General features: G+C 52.5%; 1 protein-coding gene across 7 annotated transcripts; it reads left to right on the top strand.

Annotated features, from left to right (window-relative positions):
- On the top strand, window positions 1-26,923 carry A4GALT (alpha 1,4-galactosyltransferase (P blood group)). 7 transcript variants are annotated; one of them, XM_042247837.2, is made up of 5 exons: window positions 2,109-2,142; window positions 18,564-18,824; window positions 20,197-20,438; window positions 23,510-23,651; window positions 25,070-26,923. In XM_042247837.2, exon 5 carries the CDS (start codon window positions 25,110-25,112, stop codon window positions 26,175-26,177), a length of 1,068 nt encoding a protein of 355 aa, XP_042103771.1. In that variant the 5' UTR covers window positions 2,109-2,142; window positions 18,564-18,824; window positions 20,197-20,438; window positions 23,510-23,651; window positions 25,070-25,109; the 3' UTR covers window positions 26,178-26,923. The 7 variants fall into 7 exon arrangements, with proteins under 7 accessions (XP_060269599.1, XP_042103771.1, XP_027823977.1 ...); XM_060413615.1 differs by lacking the exon at window positions 2,109-2,142 and adding an exon at window positions 3,060-3,674 and having other exon boundaries at window positions 12,719-18,824; XM_042247836.2 differs by lacking the exon at window positions 2,109-2,142 and having other exon boundaries at window positions 10,681-18,824; window positions 20,154-20,438.
- The last annotated feature ends 349 nt before the right edge of the window (window positions 26,924-27,272 follow it).

Below are 27,272 nucleotides of genomic sequence, written 5' to 3'. Positions count from 1 at the left end.
GGAGGCCATGCACGTCTCACAGAGGAGCTGAGCCCAAAGCTTGAACCTGGAGAGAAGTAGCTGCAAGGGTATGTGGTCAAGGCTGTTCCAGGCAGGGGAGTGGCACTAGCAAAGGCCCTGAACCGGGAGAGAGCCAGCAGGGAGGCCAGCGTGACTAACCCGGCCCACGGAGAGGAAGGGGATGCGGCTAGAGGACAGGGGTGAGGTTTTTCTTCTGAGTTCAGTGAGGAGCCTGAGTTTCCTAAGGAGACTGAATTCTCTGGAGCAGGTGGGGCAGAGGAGAGGTGTGAGCTGGATCTCGTTCTGCCTCCATCCCTCTGGCTGCTGTTTGACCATGGTGCTGAGGGAGACAGGGAGAGCAGGGAGAAGAGGCCCCTGCACTTGGCCTGGGGAGGGGCAGGTGGCTTGGACAAGAGGGAGGGGTGAGAATGTCAGTTTCTAGGTGTGTTCTCAAGGCGGAGCCCATGGGATTAGCTGTTGGAGAGGATGTGTGGTGTGCGGTGGTGGGTAGAGCGAGGAAGCCAGGGGTTTTGTTGTTCAGTTGCTCAGTCGTGTCCGATTCTTTGCCACCCCATGGACTGCATGCATCCCTATCCTTCACCATTTCCCAGAGCTGGAGTACCTAGAAAACGGGCTTCCCAGGTGGCTCAGGGGTAAAGAATCCTCCTGTCAATGCTGGAGACGTGGGTTCAATCCCTGGGTTGGGAAATGGAGAGGGAAATGGCAATCCACTCCAGTATTCTTGGCTGGAGAATCCCATAGACATAGGAGCCTGGCGGGCTCCAGTCCACTGGGTCACCCAAGAGTTGGGCAGAACTTAGCAATTAGACAACCACCACCTAGAAAATGGAGCTCTCATTAACTGAGAGGAAGATGCAGGATGCCAACTCTGGGGAAGGAAGACAGGGACATTGGATGGAGCGAGATAAGGGAGGTCTCCAGCACACAGATCTGTGAGCTTTGGAAGAGGGCCAGGCCGCCGGGTGTCCTCAGCAGATAGAAGCCGCAGGTTGGGGTGACATTCAGAAGCTGGGGGCTGCTACAGAGGAGAATGGGGGTCACCGAGGAGCAGGAGGAGAACCAGGCAAATGTGGTATTAGGGCAGCCAAGAGAAGAGGGTGCATCGGAGAAGAGGGAGTGGGCAGCAGCGTCACATCCTGCTGGAGGGACCAGGAGGACAAAACGGAGACTTAGCACTGTATCCAGTGACTGTATATCACCGGAGCCCCAGCATGACGGTTCTGGGGGATCAGTGGGAAGAGGGACAAGAGCCCGATTAGATGGGTTTTTAAGGAGAATGGAAGGAGGGAGAGTGAAGAGAGCCTGGAGAAACAGCTCTTGGAGGGCTTTTGCATAAAGGGAAGGGGAAATGAGACAGCAGTAGCTGGAGCGGGCAGAGGGATCCTAAGAGAGTTTTTGGTGGTTTTTATCTACCCTCCCTCTGGTTTGGGTTTTAGGATAGAAGTAACCTTGTGTGAACAGATGGGAATGACTGGAGAGAGGGAAAAGAGGGCAGAATCACGTGATCAGCATCGGCTTGAAGGGTGGGACCTTGCGGACAAGTGGAAAGGGCTTCCCCTGGCCCTCCAGAGTGAGAGGATGGGTGAGGAGGAAGTGAGCACACCTCGGCACGTGCGCAGTGGACCAGAGGGTGAGAGGGAAAAGGACAGGGCACGAAGGCTGTGCAACACGGGGTGGATGCAGGCAAAACGTTTAGCACCGGTCGCACGGCGATGGAGGAAGGAGGTCCAGAGGCAACAGTCAGGCCCGAGTTCAAATGCCGCTACTGCCCTTGCCCAGCTGCTTGACGTGGAAGTCACTTACGGCCCTGAGCCTCGTTTGGCTCATCTGTTAAATGGGGGGAAAGGGATCGTAAAGCCACAGACTACGCGGCAGGGAGGCACGGGGAGTGCTCCGTACCTGTGGGCCCGCGGGCTGATCGGGTCCAGCCCCGGGCGCTGGGAGCGGTGTGGACTCACAGGACCCCCTCGGGGCGGGGCGGGGCGGGGCGGCGCTGACCCCGCCCCGGGCTGAGGAGCGGCGCTCCGCCCGCCGGTCTCCCGGCCCTGCCCGCCCGCCGCCTGCCGCCCGCCTGCCGCCCGCGGGCCGCGTTGTCCGCCGGCCGGAGTCGCAGGAGCAGAGGTACGAGTGGCCGGGCTCCGCGGCACAGGCCGGGGGGCGCCCCGGGCCCGGGCGGGGAGGCGCGCTCCGAGAGAAGGCAGGGGTGGGGGCTGCGGAGGGCTCGGCCGCCGCCCGCCGGGACCACCTGTTCGGGAGGGTCGCTCGCGTGCGCACCGACTGTGCGCGCTGCTTCCCTGACCGCCGCCTCCGCCCCAGAGGCACCCAAAGTTGAGCGCGGCGGCTGGGCTGGGAGCCCAGCTCGAGAAAGGAGGGCGCGCCCCGCCCGGGAGCCCTCCGGGCAGCGCCGCCCGGGCGGGGGTCCCCATGGCAGGAGCAGAGCGGCCGTGGGGGCGAGAAGCCCGGGTCCGAGGGCCGGCTCCCCCGGCCCGCGCTGCGCCCTTGGGCGAGCCGCGCCGCTCTGCCTGGGGGCGCGTAAAAGTCCCGGAGGCCTCGCCGCCCGCCGCGATCGCCCCTGGCCCCGAGGGGCGCCGCTGGGGAGAGGGGTCGGGGGGAGCGGCCGGCTGCGGGCGGAGACTGCCCGGGGATGGGAGGCGTCCCCCTGGGCCTTTGAGGATGCTGAGGTTTTGGACGGCGAAGAGGGGAAAGGCTCTCTCCAGGTGGAGGGACCGCCCGGGTCGGAACTGGAAAGTGGGGAGAGCCGGGTCTAAGCGCTCCGTCCTGGGGATCCGGATCCGCAGACCACCCCCTCTTTCCGGCGTGCTTCTCTCCTCCAGATGGGAAGCGTCGAGTCCCAGCGGGAGCTGCGGTGCGCTGGCAGAGGCTCTTTCCGGGGATGTCCAGTCTCAGTCCACGCCCCTTGGAGTTAGCCGAGTCCCCGGCCTCAGTTTCCGCTTCTGACACGTGCCGGGCCGAGGTTCCCACCTCCCGGCCAGACGCAGCCGAGCCCCCAGCTCTGAGAGGGTTAGGACCTCCCCTGACCTCGCGGCCCTCTCTCTGGAGGACACCCTTTTGGTCTCCGCCAAATATGGAGTGAGCCGCGGCTCCGTGGTGGCCCTTTGAGGGTCTCTGGACTCCTTCGTGCCCTCCTCCGTTAAACCACCCGGGGCACCTGGTGTGCTACCCCTCTGGCAGCCCCTCCAGCCCCACCCCAGCTGCCCAAGGACTCCTCCTTTGTTACCACCTCCCCAAGATGGGGGAATCACCCTGCCCAGAGGGACAAAGCAGGGCCCAGAGCTGGCCCCGACGGTCCCCTCCTGCTCGCATCCCTGTTCCCACAGCCAAAGAGCCTGGCAGCCAAATCAGGCCCAAATGAAAAATAAGAAAGGAGAGTCAAGCTGGAACCTTCTCAGTTGCTCCTTTTCCTTCCAAGCCTGTTTCCAGTGCCCCTCGTGCCTGTCCCTGCTTGTCCGCTGTGGCCGCTCCATATTAGAGCGCAAACACCGAAATGGAAGTTCTTTACCATTTTGTTTTGCTTCCTTGTACCTGTTGAAGCCCTAGAACTGCCTAGGCCAGTGGACTTGCTCTGCTGTGTGCGAGGGCTGGCAGCATCTTTCAGAGTGACTTGTGCTGAGTCGCTCAGCCGGGTCCGACTCGTTGCGACCCCCATGGACTGTAGCCCGCCAGGCTCCTCTGTCCATGGGGATTCTCCAGACAAGAATACTGGAGTGGATAGCTTGTCCCTTCTCCAGGGGAGCTTCCCGACCCAGGAACTGAACCAGGGTCTCCTGCATTGCAGGCTGATTCTTTATCAGCTGAGCTGCCTTGGCAAGGTGACTTACTTGGAACTTAAGGAGCTGTGACACACCGCAGCATCAGGTTGGCCTCCGTCAGCGCCTTCCACGGGGCCATGGAGGTCTAGCTCTTCAGGGACCCAGGGCAGCCGAGAATGCTGTTCCCCGTGGGTCTGAGTTGGTACCAGGGCAGGGTGAGACAAGGTGGCTGCCGGGGGCATTTGTAACCAGATGGGAAGAGGAGTGGATGAGCAAAGAGAAGCTTAATCTGTGAAAACAGCTCCTCCCGGCCCCAGCTTCCCACCCTCACCCCCACCGGCTGCTGCACCTCCTGGTGGGGGCAGTTCCACCTTCAATCTGGCCACCCAAGCTGTGCTCATTACTACGCTCCTAGCGCGCTCTTACCTCCTGTTGACTGCCCTGCCCTGCATTCTGTTGCCTTCCTCCTTCTCTCCAGATTGGAAGCTCCTGGAGGGAGGAAACTTGCAAGCCTGACATAGTAGGTGTTTACTGCCTTTTGCTTGAATGAATGAACTGAAAGTGGGGGGGGGGGGAGGGATTTCATATTCACATCACTTGAAGATGTGCTGTGCTTAGTCACTCAGTCATGTCTGACTCTGTGACCCCATGGACCGTATATACGCCAAGCTCCTCTGTCCACAAGGATTCTCCAGACAAGAATACTGGAGTGGGTTGCCATGCCCTCCTCCAGGAGATCTTCCAACCCAGAGATCGAATGACTGTCTGAGCCACCAGTTATCACTTGGAGATAACTATTGTTAAAATTTGCCAGACTTTTTAAAAAACACATTGGAACATATTGGAATGGGCTTCTCTGGTGGCTCAGTGATAAGGAACCCACCTGCCAATGCAGGAGACTCAGGCTCCATCCCTGGGTCGGGAGGATCCCCTGGAGAAGGAAATGGAAACCCACTCTAGTACTCTTGCCTGGGAAATCTCACAGACAGGGGAGCCTGGTGGGCTACAGTCTATGGGGTCATAAAGAATCAGACATGACTGAGCAACTAAACAACAGCAATATATTTGGATACCTTGTTTATACAAATGTTGCAAATTCCTTGTCTTTCCCTAATTCTTTTTTCATATTTTTCAATGCTTAGACATTGTGACATCATATTTAGTTAATGAGTTTCATTTGACATTTGGGTTTTGTTGGGTGTTTTTTTTTTTAATATTTGGCTCTTTTAGATCGTGTTACATTGAGTTCATAGATAAGTTTATGCATTGCCGGATATTTTTTTCTGGAGAGGGAATTACCTGGTAGTCAGTGTAGCATCAGCTGGCTCTCCAGAGGAACTGTGCCGTTGTGTACTTCCTTAGGCTGTGAACGTGCATTTCCTGTTATTTCCTGGAAATGAAATTACTGGGGTCAAAGAGCATGAACATCTAGTATCTTTAAGTAAAAGTAAGTAAGTAAGTAAAGTCACTCAGTCGTGTCCGACTCTTTGTGACCCCGTGGACTGCGGCCCACCAGGCTCCTCAGTCCATGGGATTCTCCAGGCAAGAATACTGGAGTGGGGTGCCATTTCCTTCTCCAGGGGATCTTCCCGACCCAGGGATCGAACCCGAGTCTCCAGCATTGGAAGCAGATGCCTTAACCTCTGAGCCACCAGGGAAGATTCTTATTCATTTGTTTGAGTTCATCAGTGAGATGCTTGCCCCTTGTCTGGTCTCTTGGTGGCAAAGATCTTCTCCCAGGTTATGACTAGGCTATTACTATTTTTGCTGCTGATGGTGTGTGCATTTGAGCAACACATTTAAAATTTTTATTTTACTGTATCTGTGCTTTGGGATAAGGGAGACTTGGCTGCATTTATAAGCTGATGGGAAAGAGCCAGGCGAGGGAGTGGCTGAAGTCCCTGAAGAGGGAGGGGCAGGTCGGTAGATGAAGTCCCAGAGGATGCTGGAGGTGGGAGAGGGCTGGAACTGGTCTAGAGGGGGGCCTTCTGAGCTGGTGAGGACAGGAGGTGTGAGGGAGGGGATGGGAGGGCATCTTATGAATCGGCTTTGATCTTCCCAGAAAAGAAAGTAAAAAAAGCATCAGCAGGTTCTGGACCTGAGGCCCCCAGCACCCTATGCTGTTTACCAACCTCATTTCCCCTGAGTCCTCCTTGTTTCCCTGGGAGGTGGGAGGTAGAAGGTGTTATCACCCCCATCGACAGACTCCAGAGGGAGGGGAAGCACCTTGAAGAGTTTCCGCCTGCCCTTGAGCGTCCTCTCCGACCTCCATCTCTAGTAGCTAGCAAGAAACAGTACCCATCTTCTGTGTCTAGAGCTTGGTGAGTGAGCATCCCTTCCTCTCCTGCCTGCCTCTGTTTGTCTTCCCTCTGGACAGACCCCAGTGGGGCCAGGAGCTTCCAGTTCTGCAGAGCTGGCCGCAGGGACTAGGAGGGCCCCTTCCATTCAGGGCAGTGCCCCAAACACTCCTCTCACCCAGCAGGAACCAAGTGCTGCAGGGGCAGCAGGGCCTTCAGGATGTCACACCTGTGCAAAGTCTGAGTTGCTGGGTAGACGTGAAAGTAAAACAGAAAAGTGGTCCTTACATTCCATGAACAGCTTGATTTGAAAGTGCAGACGCCATTGTCCCAGATACAGATATGGAGCCCAGAGACACCCTCACCCTACCCTGGGTGTCTGTAGTCTTCGATTGCTTTTTTCCAGAAGCTTCCAAGGCAATCTCCTGATTTGAGGACGGGCTTCTGGCTCAGACAGTAAAGAATCCGCCTTCAGTGCAGGAGACCTGGGTTCGATCCCTGTGTCCAGAAGATCCCCTGGAAAAGGGAACAGCAACCCACTCCAGTATCCTTGCCTGGAGAATTCCATGGACAGAGGAGCCTGGTGGGCTACAGTCTATGAGGTCGCAAAGAGTCGGACACAACTAACACTTTCACTTTTCTTTCCATTGATCAAGCCCCTACCTGATTTCAGGGCTTTTGTTAACCTGATCTTTTTTTTTAAACCCCCTCAGCCCTCTTGAGCTGTCAGTCCCATCTTACAGATGAGAAACTGAGTCAGCCACCTCCTCTTGACCACAGCAAGATCTGAGACCCTGGCCACAGTGCAGTCCCAGTTGAATGGGACTGGGCTACAGACAGAGTTATTTCACCTGGCTATTTGAATCCCAGGGTGTTTGAATCCCAGCTGGGCCTCAGTTTCCAATCTTAAACTGTAATTGATAATAAGAGGACCTGCCTCAGGCAGCTACTGGGAAGATTACATGAGTTACTGAAGGAGAAACCGCTCTAACCAGTGGCTGTGCATGGTAAGCCCTCAGGAAATATGCACCGTTGCTGTTATTAAACCACATAGCTCCATTCCTGACAGGCAGCTTTTAATAAACGCGAACTTGGCCACACCTGTCTCTCTTCCGATGAGAGGATGGGAAGGAGGACCAGCCCTGATGCTGGAGAGAACTTGGACTTTTTAAGTTCTCGAGACCAGTGATGACCTGTATCGAGAACAGATTGGCATTTCCTTTGGCCTAAGCCGTTCATTTCTAGGAAGGGTCCTGAAGAAGTAATTAAGGATGTGTTGAGAGATCTAAGTGCTAAGATACCACAGTGTTGTCTATAAAAGCAAAAAGCCACATTTCCAGCAGTCAAAGTGCAAAGTGAAAGTCGCTCAGTTGAGTCTGACTTTGTGTGACTCCATGGACTGTACAGTCCATGGAATTCTCCAGGCCAGATTACTGGAGTGGGAAGTGTTTCTCTTCTCCAGGGGATCTTCCCAACCCAGAGATCGAACCTGGGTCTGTGCATTGCAGGTGGATGCTTTACCAGCAGAGCCACGGGGGGCTCAGCCACAGAGGGGCTCACAGGGGGAAGCCCCTCCAGCAGTCAAGGTGGGCTACCCTGGAGAGGTAGGGCGTGGCGCTGTGTCTGCTGACTTGATAGAGGCGCAGCGTGTGTTTCCAAAGAGTTTAATTTAGGTAGAATTTACAGCCTGTTGCGCACGTCCAGTTTGAAGAGTTTTAGGAAATGGGTCTGGTTATATAACCACCACCACCTGGTTTCAGGAGACAGAGGCCCCGCATATTTTTAAGTGAAAAATAAAACAAGGTGTAGAGCAGTGTGGGTAAGGATCACTTTCTGTGCGTCTCCTGGACACAGCCTGCGTAAACACTGCTCCGTGTGAGTGGAGGCGGCCGAAAAGGACTGGAAAGCGTATGCCAAAATGCTGACGCGTCACATACCCTCACCTCAGACCTTCAAGATAAGGAGCAAAGCAAGAGCTGTTCACTGAGAGTGGTGACTGGACGTCCCCTGCCCTGCCCCCCAGGCATGTACGCACACATACACACACATTCCTCTAGAAAAGCTGGGAGCCCCACCAACCATGATCCCACTGTTGGCTAAGTGTCTGTGTATACGCACTGTGGAAACACAGAGGCAATACTCAAAGGTATGAAGAAAACCATGACAGTATTTTGATGGATTCTTGGCAAATGGCAGCTCGTCTTCCCTACGATGACTGAGAGGTTGCTGGGTCGGGAAGGTGGAGGGACATTTTGGGAAGAAGGAAGAGCTTGTTTCAGAAACTTGGTGTTCCCAGAGCCTAGTGCCTTGAGCGAAAGAGAAGAGCTGGGTTTTCTTGAAGCTTTTAACCATCATTTTCAAAGGCATTGAGGATATATCGGGATGGCTGTCGTGTCATCACGCACTTATCGTGCACCTGCTGTATGCCAGGCCCTCCCTGATTTAATATCAGGCTGAGTGGGCAGCGTCTGGCTTGGTGCCCACTTTCCTGCAATCCCAGTTCACTCCAAGGCCAAATTCACCCTGGTGGATCCCCCATGGGACTTGCTCAGGGGCTCTGAAGGTCTGCCAGGGGTCTGGGCTAAGGGGAGCACAGGGTTTGGGGTGAGTGCTGTTCACACTCCTTTGGAAGGTAGCCACGAGCTCCTCCTGGTGTGAATGTGTGCAGAAATGGGGGCCCAGCCACAGTAAGCGTCAATATCTGGGTGGCTTCCTAGGTGAGGAGAGACTTGGGGGCACACATACCTGGGTGGTGCCCATCCCGCCTCCCCCCTTCACTAACCCAGCAGCCCCTTTGCTCTGCACCTGAGTTTTTCATTGGTAAGACGGGCCACCGCGGTGGACATGGAGACCCAGGGCCCGTGGTGTTCAGTGGGGTGCCTGGTAGGCAGTGTGTTCCAGACAGATGGCAAAACTTGCTTCGTACCTTTTCTGCTCAGGAAGTTCCTGGGCAGGGGAGTGTGGAGGGATGTTTTGAGAAGAGGAAAGAGTGGGTTGCAGAGGCTTGGAAATTCCAGAGCCTGGTGGCTTGAGCAATAGAGCAGACGTCAGCTCGGCTAGTCTGGCGGTCATGCGCCGGGAGCAGGCAGGGCTGGGGAGGCAGAGCTTGCCGGACCCCAGCACTAGAGGGTCTGCGGGCTTGTGTGGGGCTGCAGCAGAAGGCGGCTGGGGTGGCGCATCGCAGGACAGGGACCGAGACATGGAGAGAGCTGGGCTGGGCTGGGGGGAGGGAAGGAGGGGTAGAGCGGAAATCTGTTTGGCGGAGCTGTGCCCCCAATTCCCTCTCTCCGCTTCCCTCTCCCCAGATCATCACAGTAGCCTTGTAACACATTCCTGTTGCTTGCTACACATCCCCTGTGACTTAGACCCATAAAGCAGCCAGATCTTAAAGATTTCTTTAAGACATAAGTCACACTAGGGAATTCCCTGTCAGTCCAGTGGTTAGGATTTGGGGCTCTCACTGCGAAGGTGGGGAGCTAGGATTCCACAAGCCACACAGGGTGACCCCCCCCCCAAAAAAAAAGTCACGCTGTAACCTTTTCCTCCTCAAAATTGCCCACTGGCACCCCCTGCCAATCAGTTGTCAAGTCTTCCCTGTGGCCCTCAAGCCCGCTCCCCAGCCCAGCCCAGCGTCCCCTCTATCTCTCTAGCCTCTCCTGGTGGTGACTCCACGGTCAGTCCCTCAGGTACACATGCCTGAGGGCCTTTGCACTCACTGACTTTCTTCCCTGGGCACCCTTTCCCCAGAAATCCATCCAGCTGGTGCCTCACCTCCTTCTGGCGTCTGCACACATGTCAGCTTTTCTAGAGAAGCCATCCATAACCATTCCACACCCCCGCCCCTGGTCCTCCCAGTGCAGGGTCGCTAAAAGCAGATGTCTGGGTGTCCAGATCCGTGGTGAGTTATCACTCCCTGCCTGAGCAGAAGGTGACTTCACCCTGATCCTGAGAGCTGGAGCCCAGGCTCTACTGCAGAGTGACCTTGGGGGGCTGGGATGGCCTCAGGGAAGATAAAAGCCTCTGAGACTTTCAGATGCAGACATACCTGAGAGGAGATCCTGGCGCCACCCCCCTCGACCCCTCCCCCCCACCAGGTACTAGCCATGTAGTGTTGGGAAGGTCACCTTTCTCTCCCGGGCCAGGTGCACGCTCGGGTACTTGAATATGAAGGGACGCGGCATGCGACCATATTTTGTGCCCTTGGATGGTGAGGCGGGAACATGTCACTTACACCTTCTGACTGTTCTCGTCTGCGCGGGCTCAGGGTTTGCCGGTTTGCAGATGGCACTCCCCTAGATTAGTTGCTCATTTCATCCTGCCTTTCTGGGCAGTTTAGGGATGCATTTAGAATGCATTCTTTCAGAAAATATGTATTAAGCACCTTCAATATGCTAGGGTCTGTGCTGGCCCTGTGATGAGTCAGAGTGACCTTGTTCCTGGGCCCCTGGGAGCGGGCATTGTTTTCCAAGATATGAGTGTCACTGTGTGTTTAACCAGTCCCTTCAAGGAAGACCTTGGGTTGTTTCTAATCATTTGTGGTTGCAAACAAACCTGTGAGCAGTACAAATATCACTTATCTGTAGGATAAATTCACAGAATGAGACTGTAAGGCGAAAGGGTACGTGAATGTGTAATTTTGATAGATGTTGGTCAGTTACTCTCCACCCCTACCAGCACTGTACGGATGCCCGTTTCCTCAGAGCCTTGCCTAAAGGATGTGTCGAAGTTTTAGATTCTTGCAAATCTGATGGGTGAGAGATGGTATCTGACTGTTTTGACCTGCATTTTTCTTCCTTACAAAAAGCTCCCCCATCTTGCTTATCTGTTTAAGCATCTGTGTGTGTGTGTGTGTGTGTGTGTGTGTGTGTGTGTGTGTGTGTGTGTGATGTGACCTTGGCTCATTTTCTTTTGGATTGTTCATTTTTTCTCCTTGATTTGTGGGATTGCTTTCTAAGTTAGAAAAATGAGATGTCTGGTATCTGAGAGAAACAAAAGCCATCCCAAGTTGTCACTTGTATTTTTTACTTTCTCAGTATTTTGCGAAAGGTTGCAGGGAAATTTTTTCTTTTCATGACTTCTGGATTCCATGCATAATTAAGAAAACCTTCCCAACCCCGTTTACTAAGGAATTGACTCGTGTTTTGTCTGAAACATTTATTATTCCATTTGGGGTTTATCCTGGGCATATTCTGAGCTATCTGCTCATCTGGTTCTTTTTCCCTACTGGCTTCCCTGCTTGCCCAACAGCTGTATTAAAAGATCTGTTTTCACTCGCGCATTTGTAGATGCTGCCCGTGTTGGATATGCAAATACCATACTCTTTCTGTGATGTGTTTCATTGCCCTGTTTATACGCAACAACTAGGTTCTTTTAATTATTGGTGCTTCGTGTGTCAGTCTCTGAAAGACCCGTCCTTCTTCATGTCTTCCTTTCCTCAGAGTTTTCCTGTAGGTTTTTGCTTACTTTTCTTTTTTAAATTTAATTTTATTTCTCCACTTGGCTGGGTGAGTCTTCGTTTCTCTAGTTGCAGCGAGTGGGGACTGCTCTCTAGTTGTTGGGCTTCTCCTGTTGCAGAACACAGGCTCTGGGTGCACGGGTTTCAGGAGTTGTGGCTCACGGGCTTAGCTGCCCGGTGCTATGTGATCTTCCCAGACCAGGGACTGAATCTATGTCCCCTGCATGAGCAGGCAGATTCTTTACCACTGTACCGCCAGGGAAGTCCCTTGCTTATTTTTCTAAATAAACTTTAGAATCAGTTTGTTGAACTGCAGACCCGAGTGCAGTTTATACGTGGGCTAAGAGAACATCGACGTCTTTAAAAAGCTGAATCTTCATCCAAAAACACAGTGCAAGTTCCCACTTGTTCAATCGTACTTTGCATTGTCAGCGGCTTTAAATTGTTGTTCACATGAATGTTGAATATCTTTTGTTAAGTTTAACCCTAAGTACTGTGATGGTGGTTGTGAGTAGGAGTCTTTTCATTATGTCTTCTGCTTCCAGCTGCTTTTTTACATTTGTGTATGTGTCTGTCTGTTTCCTATCACCTTATGGTATTTTTTTATCAGTAGGAGTTTTTCAACAGTTTCTCTTGACTTTTCTAGGTATATAGTAGTATTGTATAAAAATAGCAGTAATTTTAGCTTTTTCTATTTGACTTTTGGTGGGGGTTGCCCCCTGTTTGGAGAAGGCAATGGCACCCCACACCAGTACTCTTGCCTGGAAAATCTTATGGACGGAGGAGCCTGGTAGGCTGCAGTCCATGGGGTCGCTAAGAGTCGGACACGACTGAGAGACTTCACTTTCACCTTTCACTTTCATGCATTGAAGAAGGAAATGGCAGCCCACTCCAGTGTTCTTGCCTGGAGAATTCCAGGGATGGGGGAGCCTGGTGGGCTGCCATCTATGGGGTCTCACAAAGTCGGACACGACTGAAGTGACTTAGCAGCAGCAGCAGCAGCAGCCCCCTGTTTGTATCATAGCTTCACTGGTAGCTCAGACAGTAAAGAATCTGCCTGCAATGTCAGAGACCCAGGTTCGATCCCTGGGTCAGGAAGACCTCCTGGAAAAGGGAATGGCAACCCACTCCAGTATTCTTGCCTGGAGTATTCCATGGACAGAGGAGCCTGGCAGGCTGCAGTCCATGGGGTGGCAGAGTCAGACATGACTGAGCAACTTTCACTTTCATTCAGTTTTTATAGCTCTAATTTCTCTTGTCAAGTTGCTTTGATGAACACCTCCAGTGCCCATGAGGGTGCTGGACACTTTGTCCTTTTCCTGTCTTCAGCAAGAGTTCCCTCATGTATGAAGCTGAGTGTTCACACTCCTGTATGAAGCTGGCTCTTGGCTTTGATGTTGATATACATAATTTTCTTAAGGAAGTATCCATTGATTCTTAAAATTTATCCAGAAAGTGTTGGAAACCTTGTCAAATTACTTTAGCATTTCTGGGGATAATAGTATGGTTTTTCTCCTTAGATGTATGAATTTGGTGAATTATATTAAAGACATCCTAATATTGAACCATCCTTGCATTCCAAGAATAAAACCCACTTGGTTTTATTTTGTTTTGTTATGACCAGGGACTGACCCAGGGCCCCCTGCGTTGGGAGTGTGGAGTCTTAGCCACTGGACCACCTAGGAAGTCCAAACCCACATGGTTTTGATTGTTCATTCTTTTGATGTGCTGTTGAGTTCTATTTGCTTTTTTTGTTTAGGATTTTTAATTCATAAGTGATATTGGTCAGTAGAGTGTCTTGTGCCATCTTTCTCAGGTTTTGATGTCTATATTATACTAATTTCAATTCTTTATACTTAACTTAGACTTATCGGTGGCTCAGTCAGTAAAGAATCCATCCGCCTGTGATGCAGGAGACCTAAATTCCATCCCTGGGTCAGGAAGGTACCCTGGAGAAGGAAGTGACAATCGACTCCAGATTCTTGCCTGGAAAATCCCGTGGATGGAGGAGCCTGGTGGGCTACAGTCCACGGGATTGCAAGAGTCCAATATGACTTAGTGAATAAACCACCATACTTAATTTTTTTTTCAAGTGTTCCCTCTAATATTTTGCTATTTAACACCTTTAAAAGCATTGAGATCTTCTGTTATGTAAATTCGTAAAATTCCTCTCTAAAAATGTCTTGTTGCTTTTGTTCCTTAATGATCTTGTATAATTCTATTTCTTATGTAAAAGTTGGCCTGTCTAGACTGACTGTTCTGGCAACAGTCTTGATTTATTACATTTGTCTAGAAATTATTTTTTTCAGGTTTCAAATGTTATTTGCAAAGTACTATCTTACGATTAAAAAAGTTTCCCTCTGCTTCTTTGGTTCCTTTCCCATTTGGCATGACTTAGTTTGCACTGGGTGCTCACTCCTCATCTCCTCAGTTCTCGTGTTTTCTTAATTAGGTTAATTGTGATTTATATATTTCATTGAATTTTTTCCAAAGAGCCCGTTTTTTTGGCCTTATGTCTTAGTTCTACTGCTTATCTGCTTCCTGACTTTTTTCTACTGTAATTTTTCTTTCCCTGGTCTTCTTGTTTATTTTCTAATATTTTAAGAAAATGTTTAGGTTCTTTTTCTACCATTTTTCGCCTGCTGGTTTCTTTCTTCTTATCAGTCCTGTTTTACTTGTCACATGTATTGGAGGCTATAAACATTCTTCTGATAAATCTGCAGCTGTGTCTTATAGATTCAGATTCTGAAGTATTTTGATATGGTTGTTTTCTAGAAATGCCATAGATCCCATTTGTACTTCCTTTTGACTCAAGAATTGTCCAAGAGAGGTTTTGTTTTTAAAAAAATCTTCCTAACTTTACGTTAATTTCTAGTCATACTGCTTTGTATTTATAAAATATATGTTTTATGCTTATGGGTTTTGTTGAGGTTTTCAATTTTCAGAAATGTTCCATCTGCTCTTGAAAGTGAATTATTTATTATTATGTCAAGAATTTGATATAGAGTAGTACTTTTTGATTATTTTGTAGATCTTCTGAATTATTTTGTGTTTGATCTACTTGTTTCTTGGACTCAGAAAGGTGAATTACAGTCTGTTATTAGTGTATTACCATCTGTTTATCCTGACATCCCTGTAATCTCTTCTTCCTGAAAATTGTTGCAGTGTGTTTGACGCCTTGTGAATTATACCACTTGGCATTATAAGTGGCCTTCCCTTGGCTCGTTTAGAGATGCCTGGCCTTAATTCCCATTGTCAGATACTAAGATTATGGCTTCAGCTTTGTTTTTGTTTGTACGTGTCTTTAAACGTTTGCTCATTCTTTTACTTTTAACCTTCTAAATCACTTTTTTGATGTTTGTGTCTCAAGTACAAGATAGAGTTGGAATTTGCTTGGATCTAAACTAAAAAAGCCTTTTCCTTTGTATAGATAAGTTAAATCTGTTTATGTGTATTGATATGGCTGATGTCTATGACCTGCTGTGTTCATATGTGCGCATGCCTTTGTGCTTGTGGGAGGGCTACATTCCTCTTTGTGTATAATACACACACATATGTACTTACTGTTTGGCTGTACTGGGTCTTAGTTGCAGCATGTGGGATCTTCCATTGTGACATGTGGAATCTAGTTCCCTAATCAGGGGCTGAACCCAGGCCCCCTGCCTCGGGAGCACAGAGTCTCAGCCACTGGACCACGGGGGAAGCCCCTGGGAGGGCTATGTTCTGATGAAAACAAACAAACAAACAACCCAAAACAAAAAATAGGAATCTTTCCGATATTTGGGAAAGCTTGTAATTTGTTCGAGTGGCTCCATTTTTTAATATTTATCCTTCATATCATACTCTGAGTCCCTTCTTTCTTGAGGTAGTGTCCGTTGTTTCTCTTCTATGAACAACAGTACATTTAACTTGCTTCTTCTCCATCCTCCCCGTTCTCTAGTCACTACTCATCTCAGCTGATACTGTGCTGAGTGCGGCGTATAGTGTTTCCATCTAGTGCTTCTGGAAGCGCTCCGTCAGGCAGTGTTCCTGGCGTTTGCCGCTTCCTGCTCATTCAGTGATATGACTACCTGAAGAGATGTCCGCAGCTCGGAAAAAACCTCCTGAGGCAGGAGCGAAGCGCTCTGAAGAAGGGCTGCGCCACCCGCAGTCGGTGCAAAGTGTGAGCCAAAGGTTAATACATGGTTGTCCCTTAGTATCCACGCAGGGAACCCCCACAGCTACCAAAATCCTCCCGCACTCAAGTTCAAGAATGTAAACTGGACTTGATGCTGCCGTGTAGGAAAACGCAGACAGTGACACTGAGGAGAAATCACTCAGAAGAGTCGGGCTTTACGTGTGGTGAACCTTCAGGAACACCTCACTCAATTTATTTCACGTATATTCCTTCCTAGGGAGTTCCTTCCTTCCTTCCTTGCATCCTATGTATACACAGACGTGATAGGTGATTTTAAAATCTAACTTTAAAAAAAATTCTTGCAAAAGAAAAATCCTACATAATAAGAAAGCAGAGTGGCTTTGCTTGATTGGCAGCGTTTTTATTTTTTAGTGGTTCATGATGGTGCGTCTTATTAGATGCAGTAACATTGGATGGTGTTACCCTTCTTCGTATCCCTTTGCACTCTAAATATGCTCAAGCTTTTCCCGCTTTAGTTTTTACCCCCAGCAGTTAGGGGTGAGGCCACCAGAGCTTGCTCTACTTTCCACCTTCTTTTTGCCTGTCCTACCAATTTTTTGTTTACATTTTTACGTTGTCTGACTAGACACCACTGTCGTTCCATCCTGTCATCCTTATTCCTACCTCTTTGGTGGGCGGAGAGGAGCTGAAGTTAAATATATTCAGTCCTGTTAATAAAGTTAGCCCAATCGCCATTCGGTTTTCTGTACTTATTACTCATAATCCATTATTGCCCAAGTCCTTATATTTTGAAACTTGGTGTGTAACCTTAATATTTAAAGAACAGCTTGGCTATACACTCAACCCTCCACATCTCTGGATTCCGCAGCCACAGAGTCAACCAACTCAGAGTCTAACTTATTAAAAGGAAAAGAAATTCCAGAACATTCCAAAAAGGAAAACCTGACTGTGCTGCACACTTGCAGCTATTAATGTAGCATTTACATTCCTGAGCAACTAACACTTTCACTTTTCCCTTTATATTGGGTATTATAGATAATCTAGAGATGATTTGGAGAATTTGGGGAATGTGTCTAGCTATATGCAAATACTACACCATTTTATGTGATGGACGAGCATCTGTGGATTTTGGTGGCTGTGGGAGTCCTGGAACCACTTCCCTTCGTGGACACGGACTGATGACATATATTAATTTTTGGCTCACAATTTCTTTCCTTGAGTATCCTGTAGGTATTGCTCCACTATCTGCCATTGAGTGTCTGCTGAGAAATCTAATACCAGCCTGACTCTGTTTCCTTCATAGGTCTTTCTGTGTGCGTGCTCAATCGCTCAATCATGTCTGACTCTTTGTGACCCTACGATACTGTAGCCCACTAGGCTCCTTGGTCCCTGGAATTCTCCAGGCAAGAATACTGGAGGGGGTAGCCATTCCCTCCTCCAGGGGGTCTTCCCAACTCAGAGGTCCAACCTGGGTCTCCTATATTGCAGGCAGATTCTTTACCATCTGAGCCACAGGTAGCTGCCCAAAGATTTACTTTTGTGTCTTTATAAAGTTCATTCATCTAAAAAAATAATAATAAAGTTCATTCATTTTGCTAGAAAATGTCTTGGGACTTAACCATTCTGGGTCACTAATCTCCAGTACTACATGGAGTCCTGTTTCAATTCATGAAATGAAATCGTCCCTTATTTCAGAAAAGTTTTCCTGCATTATAATTTTAAATATTTATTCTGGCCCATTGTTTCCACCTTCTTTAGAACCCCTAGTTATGCATTTGTTGTATCTTCTTTACGTCTTTTCTCCATCTTCTTGAATTCTTTCATCTCTTTCTTTCTATTTGGTTTTGTCCCCTTTCCTCATTTTGATCCCTGTACCTCTTACTGTACTTCATGCCTGCTCTCCCTGGGTTTCGTGTAGTTTGGTCTTCATTTCTGAAATGGTTTTGTCTTTTTCTTCTAGTTCTTTCCTGAGGTCTATCAGTTCTCACTTACTGTCTTCGTATCTTTTTCAAGAACTTCTCCCGTTCTTGTGTTTCTGCTTTCTGGTCTTCCTTCAAGTAGGAATTACTTTTTTCTCAGGGTTTTTTATTTTACTTGTTTTCAGTTCATGCTGCCATTCTGGATTAGAATTTTTGTTTGTTTTGTGGCGATGTTTTTATAGTGACTCATCTTATAAGGGAACACCAGTGCTCCTTTCCCTCTTCATTCATGTCGCATCTTTGGATGGATGTTGTGTTTATGCCTTTAACAATTTTTTTTCCCCCTCTATTTGAATTAGCAGGATTTTCCTGGACCAGCAACTAATAGGAGGTTTTGATGGAAATTGGGAGACAGGCCAGGATCGTTCTCTAGATTTCTCTCCTGAAAGACTCCCTCTGTTTTTGCAAGAATGGATTGTTCCTTTAATATACGGTCTTCCCCTGCAGCTTCCCTTCTGTTGCCTCTCAGAACCCAGCCTGACTGAAGAAGCCACCGCCTCCAGCCTTGAACCCTCCTGGTTCATTAAGCCCTTGGCTCCTGTCTTATTCGTCTTCCTTTTTTTAATTTGTTTATTTTTTGGCCACACCCCATGGCATGTGGGATCTTAGTTCCCCAACCAGAGATCACACCCATGCCCCCTGCATTGGAAGCACAGTCTTACCTACTGGACCAACAGGGCAGTCCCTCGTCTTCCTTTCAGAAGTGGTGATTGCTGTGGTCCTGCACTGCTGGGCACCCCCGGTCCCACGCTCTTCCCCACCCCCACTGCCGCATCTGCTGGTTTCAGGTGCCTTGTGCCACACTTGCATGTGACTTGGAGTTTATGAGTTTGTCCTGCTCCTGGTTTCTTTCCCTGATGCTGTAGCTTGTGGTTTATTTTTTTCCTTTCCCTCATGGCTCAGTCTGACATCAGTAGAAGAGGGGAGACTCAGAACTAAGAATGTGCCTCGTTCCGCTTGGAGACAGAGGGCTTCTCCTCCTATTTTTCCGTCTGTCGTAACCCCTCCAAGAGCAAGCCGCTGCCTGCTAGATTCTGGCTTCAGGAATTTCTGTCCTCGGAACAACTTACAGGCTTTGGAGGGGGAACATTTTGTAACCTCGGCTCTGAAAACAGCCACTTGTACCAGGATCGCTGCCTTTTAATATCCGTCAGTCTTAATCAGGTATGCCCTGAAAGAGTGGGGATGGGGTCCGTGGGAGGACCGGACAGCAGCTCCTCCAAGTAGGGTTTGGAAGCTGGAGATACTGATTTTTCACACCAAGGAGGGTCTGAATTCTAAGACCAAAAGCCCACCCCCCTTAATTTTATTAAGGTACAGGGCATGGGGGCAGGCCCAGGCCCAAGGTCACAGAGCCAATCAGTGGCGGAACAGAAGCTGTCAGCAGGGACCTGGGACTGAATTCTATACTCCATTTCCTGGCTGGGTGACCTGCCCCGGGATCCCTCAGTGTATAGCCTCCATATCTGCTCAGCCATTAACTTATCAGGGAGGTAGATCAGCACAGGCCCTGTGTTCCCACAGTTAGAACTTTCGGTTAGTCCGGCTCTCCCTTCCCCATGGTGCAGAAGGGATCTGAGGCCCAACAAAGGAAAGGGAGTTGCCTAAAGTCACAGAGCAATTCGAGTGGGGCTGGGCAGACCTGCAAGCACCCTCCAGCCCCCGTGCCACTAGCACGGACCCTTGGACAAGTCACTTATGTTTTCTGAACGTTAAACAGGGGAGCGGGTGCAGGAATGAGCTGGAATAATCCTACAGCCCTCACTGGGGATCAGGCTGAACTGAGAAACGCGCTGACCCCAGCCAGGGCCGGTCGGGGCCTCCTGACCCCCACGAGATGCGTCATCCTCAAGCAGGAGGATGCAGTCGACTCTCTGATCTTTTTTTTTAATTAACCATTTTATTTTATTTATTTGTATTTTGGCTGTGCCTTTTTGTCATGTGGGATCTTATTCCCCGACCAGAGATGGAACCCCAACCCCCTGTGATGGAGGGGCCGTCTTAAGCCCTGGACCACAAGGGAAGTCCTCCCCTATCTCTCTGTCACCCATGGCACCCCCACCTCCACCAGGTCCCCAGCCCTAAGTCTCCTGGTACTTAATGAATCCCTGTGTCTTTGACTTGATATGGGGCACAGGTGCCAATTGGGGCCTTTGGGTTCCTAGCTTGGGGAAGAGCTTCCTTGGGGTGAGGGGAGGCAGCTGCTTATCCAGTCCTTTGAATGCTGTCAACCTGGCCTTTGGCCCCTGTCTGTCTCTGTGTCCTCCCACTGCACCCCTGCCCCTATGCAGAATCATGGGGTCAAGGGCCAGAAAGGGCACCCCAGGGTTGTTTGAGAGGGAAGGAGATGGAGAGAGAGACAGACCTGGTGGGGCAGCAGGGGAGAGGAAGGGGTAGGAGGGGCCAGGGACAGAAAGGAGAAGAGAGGAAGAGGCGGGTGGGGTTGCAGCGTCGATGGATTGCCGATTGGTTGATTGGAGAAATCTTTGGAAGGTACCATCCTTTGCTTCGAGGCTCTTCTCTCCTCTCCGGTCAGGGTCCTCCCTCCACGTCTGAGAACAAGGTTCCGCCAGCTGCTACCTCTGCAGTCCTAGGGGTCTCCAGGAAGGAGAAGGACCCTCTGGCAGTGTCTCCTCCATCCTTCCTATGCATATCTGCGCACAGGCATTGGTTTCCAAACCCTACACTGCCCCCAGCCGATAGCAGAGCCAGCAAGGGCCACGTGCAGGTCAAGATGCACGCAGTACCCAGGACAGCCTCTGCACTCCCCTCCCACAGGTGAGGAAACTGAGGCCCCCGGTCTTACGTGACCTGTCAGGGGCTTCCCTGGTGGTCCAGTGGCTAAGACTCCACACTCCCGATGCAGGGGGCCCAGGTTTGATCCCTGGTCATAGAACTAGATCTCACAGGCCACAGTGAAGATCAAAGACCCCACACGCTGTAACCGAGACCCAGCACGGCCAAATGAATAAATGAATAAAATAAATCAATGAAAAGAAGAGAGGATTTCCCTGGCAGTCCGGTGGTTAAGACTCCTCACTTCCACTGCAGGTGACTTGAGTATGATCCCTGGTCAGGGAACTAAGATCCTGCAGGTCATGGGGCAAGGCCAAGAAAAATTATTTTAAAATTTTTAAACCATTTTTTAAAAATTAAGTGACTGTCACAGAGGTGGAGGACAGGTAGTTGCTCGCATCTGCTGAGTCCAGAGCTGGGTCCTGGCTCCCAGGGCCCGTGGGAGGGAAACACTGGAGAAATTGCAACCCTGACGTCTGGTTGCATGTGGGCTGGTGTGAGAGCTGAGTTCTAGTCCCACCTCGACTGTGATTCTCTGTGTGGGACTGGGCATCACTAAGCCTCCATTTCTTCCCCTCTCGTGTGAGGGGCTGGGCAAGTCGCCTCTAGTTTGGGACAGTCGGTGGCTCCTAAGCCCAGTAGTTGCCAGAGAGCTCCCGTCCCACGTTTACCAGGTCTCGTCTTCATCCTTCCCTGATGAGCAGGCCACCAGCATCCATGGTGCCTTCTGCGCTCTGGGAGCAGAGTGTGGGGCCATCACTGTGGCTGGCGAGCACTGCACAGCCAGTGCCCAGACCTGAATCCGTGCCCACCCCCAGAGTTACGAGTAGAGTGTATGCAAAGGAAATCAGGGTGCAGTTATCAGAAGTGGGAATGGGTGATGGACCACCCAGACCAGCAGACGGCCACCCTGTCTCCCCTGGGGACCCCAGTTACATGTGACTTATAACCCTTTTCTCTGCCATGGGCTGGACCCAGGAGCCCAGCGAGGGTCAGAGGTGGAGGCTCCCTAATGGGGGGCAGGGATGGGTGTAGGCCATGGTCAAGGATGAGGTCCCAGAGCCAGGTCCCAGCCTTTTCTAGACCTATGAGCTTGATGCCCTTGATGCCGTGCTCCTGAGGTGGGAGCCACAGAGCCAGTGCCAAGGGCCAGCTCGGAAGGGGACTGGCCAGACCTTCAGCCTTCAGTCTCTGCCAGCCCTGCACTTCGTACCCTTCCTTCCTCCCTGAGCTGGACACGGCGCGTCTTGATGATGGGAAGCCACAGAAGGACTTAGAGCGGGATGTGACTGCAGTTAGGTGCCAACAGGGAGTACCTCCCCAGGGCAGGGCTGGAGATGGTGGCCGGGAGACAGGAGAAGGTGGCAGGAACGTGCCAGTCTGGACTGACAAAGGCCAGGACTTGGGCTGTGAGGCTCTCCCGGGGACTGGAGAGTGCTTTGGGCCTGAGGTCACACGGCTACTGGGCTGCGGCCAGCTTCACGTCATAAACCGTTTCCATTCCCGGGTCTTGGGCTCCGGCACCAAATACGGTGCTGCTGCTCGCGTCTGGCTCCTTCAGCCACGGCCAGCACATCCTGCCTCCTCTACAGGCTCCTATCCCCACCCCAAAAGCACAGCCCATGGGAGAGCCAGGACCCTCCGGGCCCCCACACAGCCCCGGCCTCGCTCCATCCACCGCCCGTCTGTGTGCACTCAGCAGAGTGGTTCACAGAGGATTAAAAATACTCAGGACCAAAATAGCCTCTCTCCCTGTAGGGGAAAACCAGGGCCCAGGAGCACAAGGTTATGGGTTGACATCAGCGGCTCTGCCACTCACAGCCCGGCTGGGGCATCCCAGGCAGCTCTCTCTGACCCCCCAGTTTCCTCCCCTCATGTGCTCACTGACTATTTCCTCACTTGTTGACTTGCTAACTCATTCATCTGCTGATTCATTCATTCACTGATCACTCACTGATTGGCCCCTTCATTCACTCGCGTGCTCCTTTACGAAAGTACAGACCCACACGCTGAGTCACTCACTTACTCAGTATTTATTTATTACATATCAAGACCCAGGCAGTATCCTAGACACTGAAAAAATAAATAAACCTACACCAGACATACCTGTCCTCATAGGGGTTCTGTTCCAAATAAATAACCAAAACAGACAAGTACACAAACATACAGTGTATTAGAATAAGGACTAGAGCGAACAGACCAGAGGCGGAGGCTGTGGGGTGTGGGGGAAGCTGAGATCTTGGAGGGGCCGGGGCCGGGAGGACGTGGGAAGATGAAGGAGCCAGCCCTGCGAACATCTGCAGAAAGCATTCCAAGCAGAGGGAACAGCCAGTGCGGAGGTCCGGAGTCGGCAGCCTGGCGGGGTGGGTTTAAGGAAGAACCGGGAAGCCAGGTGGTGATGGGGAGAGAAGAGGGTGTGAGGTCAGGGTGGGGGGACGTGCCACCCCCTCATGAACTAGGCCTCCCACCTCACTCATCCTCTGAGCAGAGGAGCAGCCTGGCCAGATTCGCGTTTTTAAATCGTTACCTTGGCTGTTGCCTGAAAAATCCCATGGACAGAGGAGCATAGTAGCTTACAATCCATGGGGTCGCAAGAGTCGGACGCGACTGAGCGACTTCACTTTCTTTCTCTTCTCTTCTGGCTGTTGAGTGAGTGAATCAGGCCGTGAGTCCGTTTCCTGTGTGACTGCCGTGTACCCAGAGCTGAGCCAGGCCCTGGGGAGAGAGAGGTGTGCAGGTCTCCTCCACGCCCATGGCTGACTCCCTTCTCATTGAGTGTCACCTCCTCCAGGAAGCTGCCTGCTCCCGCTTTGCTGGCCCCTTGGCTCCAGTTCTGCCATCATCGGGTTGATTGCCTCTCTCCACGTGGTCTCCCCTTGAAGCCGAGCGCTCCTCCAGGGCAGAGCTGTGCCTAACTCTTCTCTTCTCCCCAGCATGTTCCCCCAGGGGCCAAGAGAGTGGAGGACAGAATGAGCAAGTGAGCTGCAGGCCCGGCCTGCCTGGCCTGTGTGGCTGGGAACCAGCCTCACCCTGTCTCTCGCCATCTTTTGCAGATGGATTTGCGGGCATGGAGAGCGTAGGGAAGGACCCGGTTCCTGCTGGCAGAGAAGGCTGGCTGCTGACCCAGGGCGTGTCTCCAGGAGGCCGGCCAGGCTGCCCGGTTCGCCACCTCGCCGCCATGGGCCACCCAGGCTGGTCAGTTTCCAGCCCATGCCGTGGCCACGGTTCCTGGCCTCAGCCTTGGGGAGGGACGGGCCCCACTGGGCAAGTCACAGCCTCCTGGGACCCTGCTGTGACCACAAGACCCCTCTCTGTCCTGGGGAAGGGTTGACTATGGCTCCCCCAGGCTGCACCCAGTGCCCCGCCACTTGCACCCAAGCTTCCTGGCCTCTAAAGTAGAAACTATGCAACTGTGCCCTGGCGTTACTGAGGCCTGGATGGATGTGGATTCAGGAGAGTAAGCACTGGCCAGGATTCTGTTCATAGGACTGTCTGGGTCAATGTGTCCCGAGTCCCCAGGCAGCATGTCTCAGTGGTGAGAGCACAGACCTGGAGCCAGGTGGCCTGAGTTCAAACCCCCTGCCCTGCTCCTGGCCAAGCAGAGGACTCTGCATGAGTTACTGGACCTCTCTGTGCCTCAGTGTTCTCACCATGTGAAAGGAGGATGATTCCCGCCCCACAGGGTGGCTGTGTTTAATGACTTAATATGTTTGAAGTGCTGAGAAGGCCCCCTGACATGAGCATGGTGGGCAGTCAGTATTCACTGAGTGAATGAATATAATCCTTGCTCCAGTATGACCATCCTGCAGCTGGTTCAGGCAGACACAGGTCCCAGGTGTCCCAGGATTCACACGGTCCCACCACAAGCCTCTCCTGTTCCTCCCAGCCTCCTGCAAGGCACCCGGGAATGTTCCTGCTGCCGGCCAGCCACAGCCTGGGCATCAAGAGAGAGTGTGGGTCCGAGGGCAGCCGTGCTAGTCAGCTGTCAGAGTGACAGCTTATATAGCACAACCTCCCTGTCCCCCTCCCTCCAAGCAAGGGCTGGGAAAGCCAGGGGCCCGGGAGATTCTGTCATGTCCACCCCAAGGGCTTGGGGACCCAGCAAGCATGCCCACATGCCTGGAGTCTGCCCGTCCTGCCTCTGAGTCAGCTTGCATGCTGGCACCCAGCCCCCCAGGCCTCCTGCTGAAAGTCCCTGTGGCTGCAGGCAGCCCTTCCTCTTATTCCAGCTCCAGGCCCAGCAGGTGGAACCGAATGGGGCTGAGAGATGCCTGCACTGGGTCTCACATCACAGGCTGGCAGTTCAAAGGAGACAGACCTTGCAGAGAGGCCAGAGCCTGCGCTGGGCCCATGCTGGCCTCACATTGTGGGTGGCACTGGCCCAGCCCTTGGGGAGCTCGCCAGTATATCACAGAGTGGAAGGGCCTCTGCCCACATCTCAGCCCATGGCCTGCTGCTCCCACTGTAGAGCTGAGGTCAGAGAGGGGTTCCTGAGCACCTGGCCGGCCCGTGGGGTCTGGAAGCCGGGCTCAGCCATGGCTGGTGTCTGTGGGCAGTGTTCTTGAGCCGGGGAACCCAGCAGGCTGCCTGAGTGTGGTGCTCATCTCTTACAGACCAGCCAATTCCTGCTGGAGGCTCCTGACATTTGGGGAGATGACGTCGGCGCCCCCCGACTGCCTGCTGCGGCTGCTCCGGGGCACCCCGAGGCAGCGGGTCTGTACCCTGTTCATCATCGGCTTCAAGTTCACCTTCTTCGTCTCTGTCATGGTCTACTGGCATGTTGTGGGAGAGCCCAGGGGCCAAGGACAGCTCTCTAACCTGCCTGTGGACGTCCCCTGCCCCCACGTGGTCCCCCCAACTCCCCCGCCCCCCGGCACCCTGCCTCCAGGCAACATCTTCTTCCTGGAGACCTCTGACCGGACGAACCCCAACTTCCTGTTCATGTGCTCCGTGGAGTCAGCCGCCAGGGCACACCCCGAGTCCCCGGTGGTGGTCCTGATGAAGGGGCTGCCTGGCGGGAACGCCTCCCGCCCGCGGCACCTGGGCCTCTCGCTCCTGGGCTGCTTCCCCAACGTCCAGATGCGCCCCCTGGACCTGGAGGAGCTCTTCCGGGAGACACCCCTGGCCGCCTGGTACGCGGCCGTGCAGCGGCGCTGGGAGCCCTACCTGCTGCCGGTGCTCTCAGATGCCTCCAGGATCGCGCTGCTGTGGAAGTTCGGCGGCATCTACCTGGACACGGACTTCATCGTCCTCAAGGACCTGAGGAACCTGACCAACGCGCTGGGCACCCAGTCCCGCTACGTCCTCAATGGCGCCTTCCTGGCCTTCGAGCGGCACCACGAGTTCATGGCGCAGTGCATGCGTGACTTCGTGGCCCACTACAACGGCTGGATCTGGGGCCACCAGGGCCCGCAGCTGCTCACGCGGGTCTTCAAGAAATGGTGCTCCATCCGCAGCCTGAGCGAGAGCCGCGCCTGCCGCGGCGTCACCACCCTGCCCCCCGAGGCCTTCTACCCCATCCCCTGGCAGAACTGGAAGAAGTACTTCGAAGACATCAGTCCCCAGGAGCTGACCCGGCTACTCAATGCCACCTTCGCGGTCCACGTGTGGAACAAGAAGAGCCAGGGCACGCACTTTGAGGCCACGTCCAGGGCCCTCCTGGCCCAGCTCCACGCCCGATACTGCCCCACGACGCACAAGGCCATGAAGATGTACTTGTGAGGGGGCCTGCCAGCTCACCTCCCTGCACGTGGCAGAGAGGAGCTCTGGAGCCCGCCTTCCCAGGGGAGGCTAGATGGGAGGGCTAGAGATGGGGAGGCTCGGCCTCTGCAGCCCCAGGGTCTGGGGCAGGTGGTGGGGAGGATAGGGAACTGTTGGCCAGAGAGCTGTTACTGGAGGGCGCACTGCGGCCCCTGGGGCCTGCTCTGGTGGGCCACCCCCTGGGCCCGCCTACCATCACAGGGTTGAGACGACCAGTGGTGGGGGGAGCGTCTCCAGACAGAATGAGCTGGAGTGAGCTGGCTGAGCTCACCTGGGTCTTGTTCACAATGGGCAAGCCTGGTGAATATGAAAGCACCTCGCAGAGTGGCAGGCTGGGCTGAAGTGCCCACGAGGTTGGGGGTGCGGGGCCGGGGGGGCGGAAAGGAGCGGGTAGGAAGGAGGGGGAGGAGGCAGCTGGTGGGGGAGCTGGGCGGCAGACCCAGTTTCAAGAGCCCAAGGGATGGGGCGCTTTCAGGGTTTGGTTTCTTTTTTCCAGGGTGGGCAGCCAGCAGAGTTGGCCTGGGAAGCTCTTTGGGGAAGGCCCTGCCTGTCCACCCCATCCTTTCTCCCAGAGACGTTGCAGGAGTGACACGGGCCAGCTGCCCACTCGGGCAAGGGGCCTGGAGTCCTTTTGGCTCAGGAAAAACATTTTAAAGAAAATACCCCCTACCCTGCCCGCAGTAAACAAATAAAGTGAGTCACCCACATCCAGCGCTTTCTGGTGGCTGAAATGCATTCATTCGCACCGCTCTTGTGAGCTCCACCCTGCAGCTGTGGGCAGGCATCTGGGCGGGCAGTGGTGGTGACTCGCCTGAGCGCACACAGCCTGCCTTGGTCAGAGGGGTCCAGGGCTGCTGGGTGGGCTCTGGGCCTGGGTGCTGGAGAATGACTGTGGTGGGCAAGGGGAGGAGCCTGTCTTCCCACCTCATTTTTCAAGGCTCAGACAGCCTTGGTTGGGTCCCCCCAGTGCCCCCACCTCCACCCCATAATCAGCCTGATTCTGTTCTGGCCTGAACTGAGCCAGATGAGGAACCCACCACCCGGGTATATGCCTCC

The sequence above is a fragment of the Ovis aries genome, chromosome 3 (assembly GCF_016772045.2).
Source record: "Ovis aries strain OAR_USU_Benz2616 breed Rambouillet chromosome 3, ARS-UI_Ramb_v3.0, whole genome shotgun sequence".
NCBI lineage: Eukaryota > Metazoa > Chordata > Mammalia > Artiodactyla > Bovidae > Ovis > Ovis aries.
The sequence above is the reverse complement of the archived record's forward strand: the minus strand, read 5'-3'. Positions and strand labels throughout refer to the sequence as shown.

Bases quoted from the DNA above. Each gene is read 5' to 3' on its own strand.
- A4GALT (XM_060413616.1), top strand. From the start codon at position 25,110: ATGACGTCGGCGCCCCCCGACTGCCTGCTGCGGCTGCTCCGGGGCACC.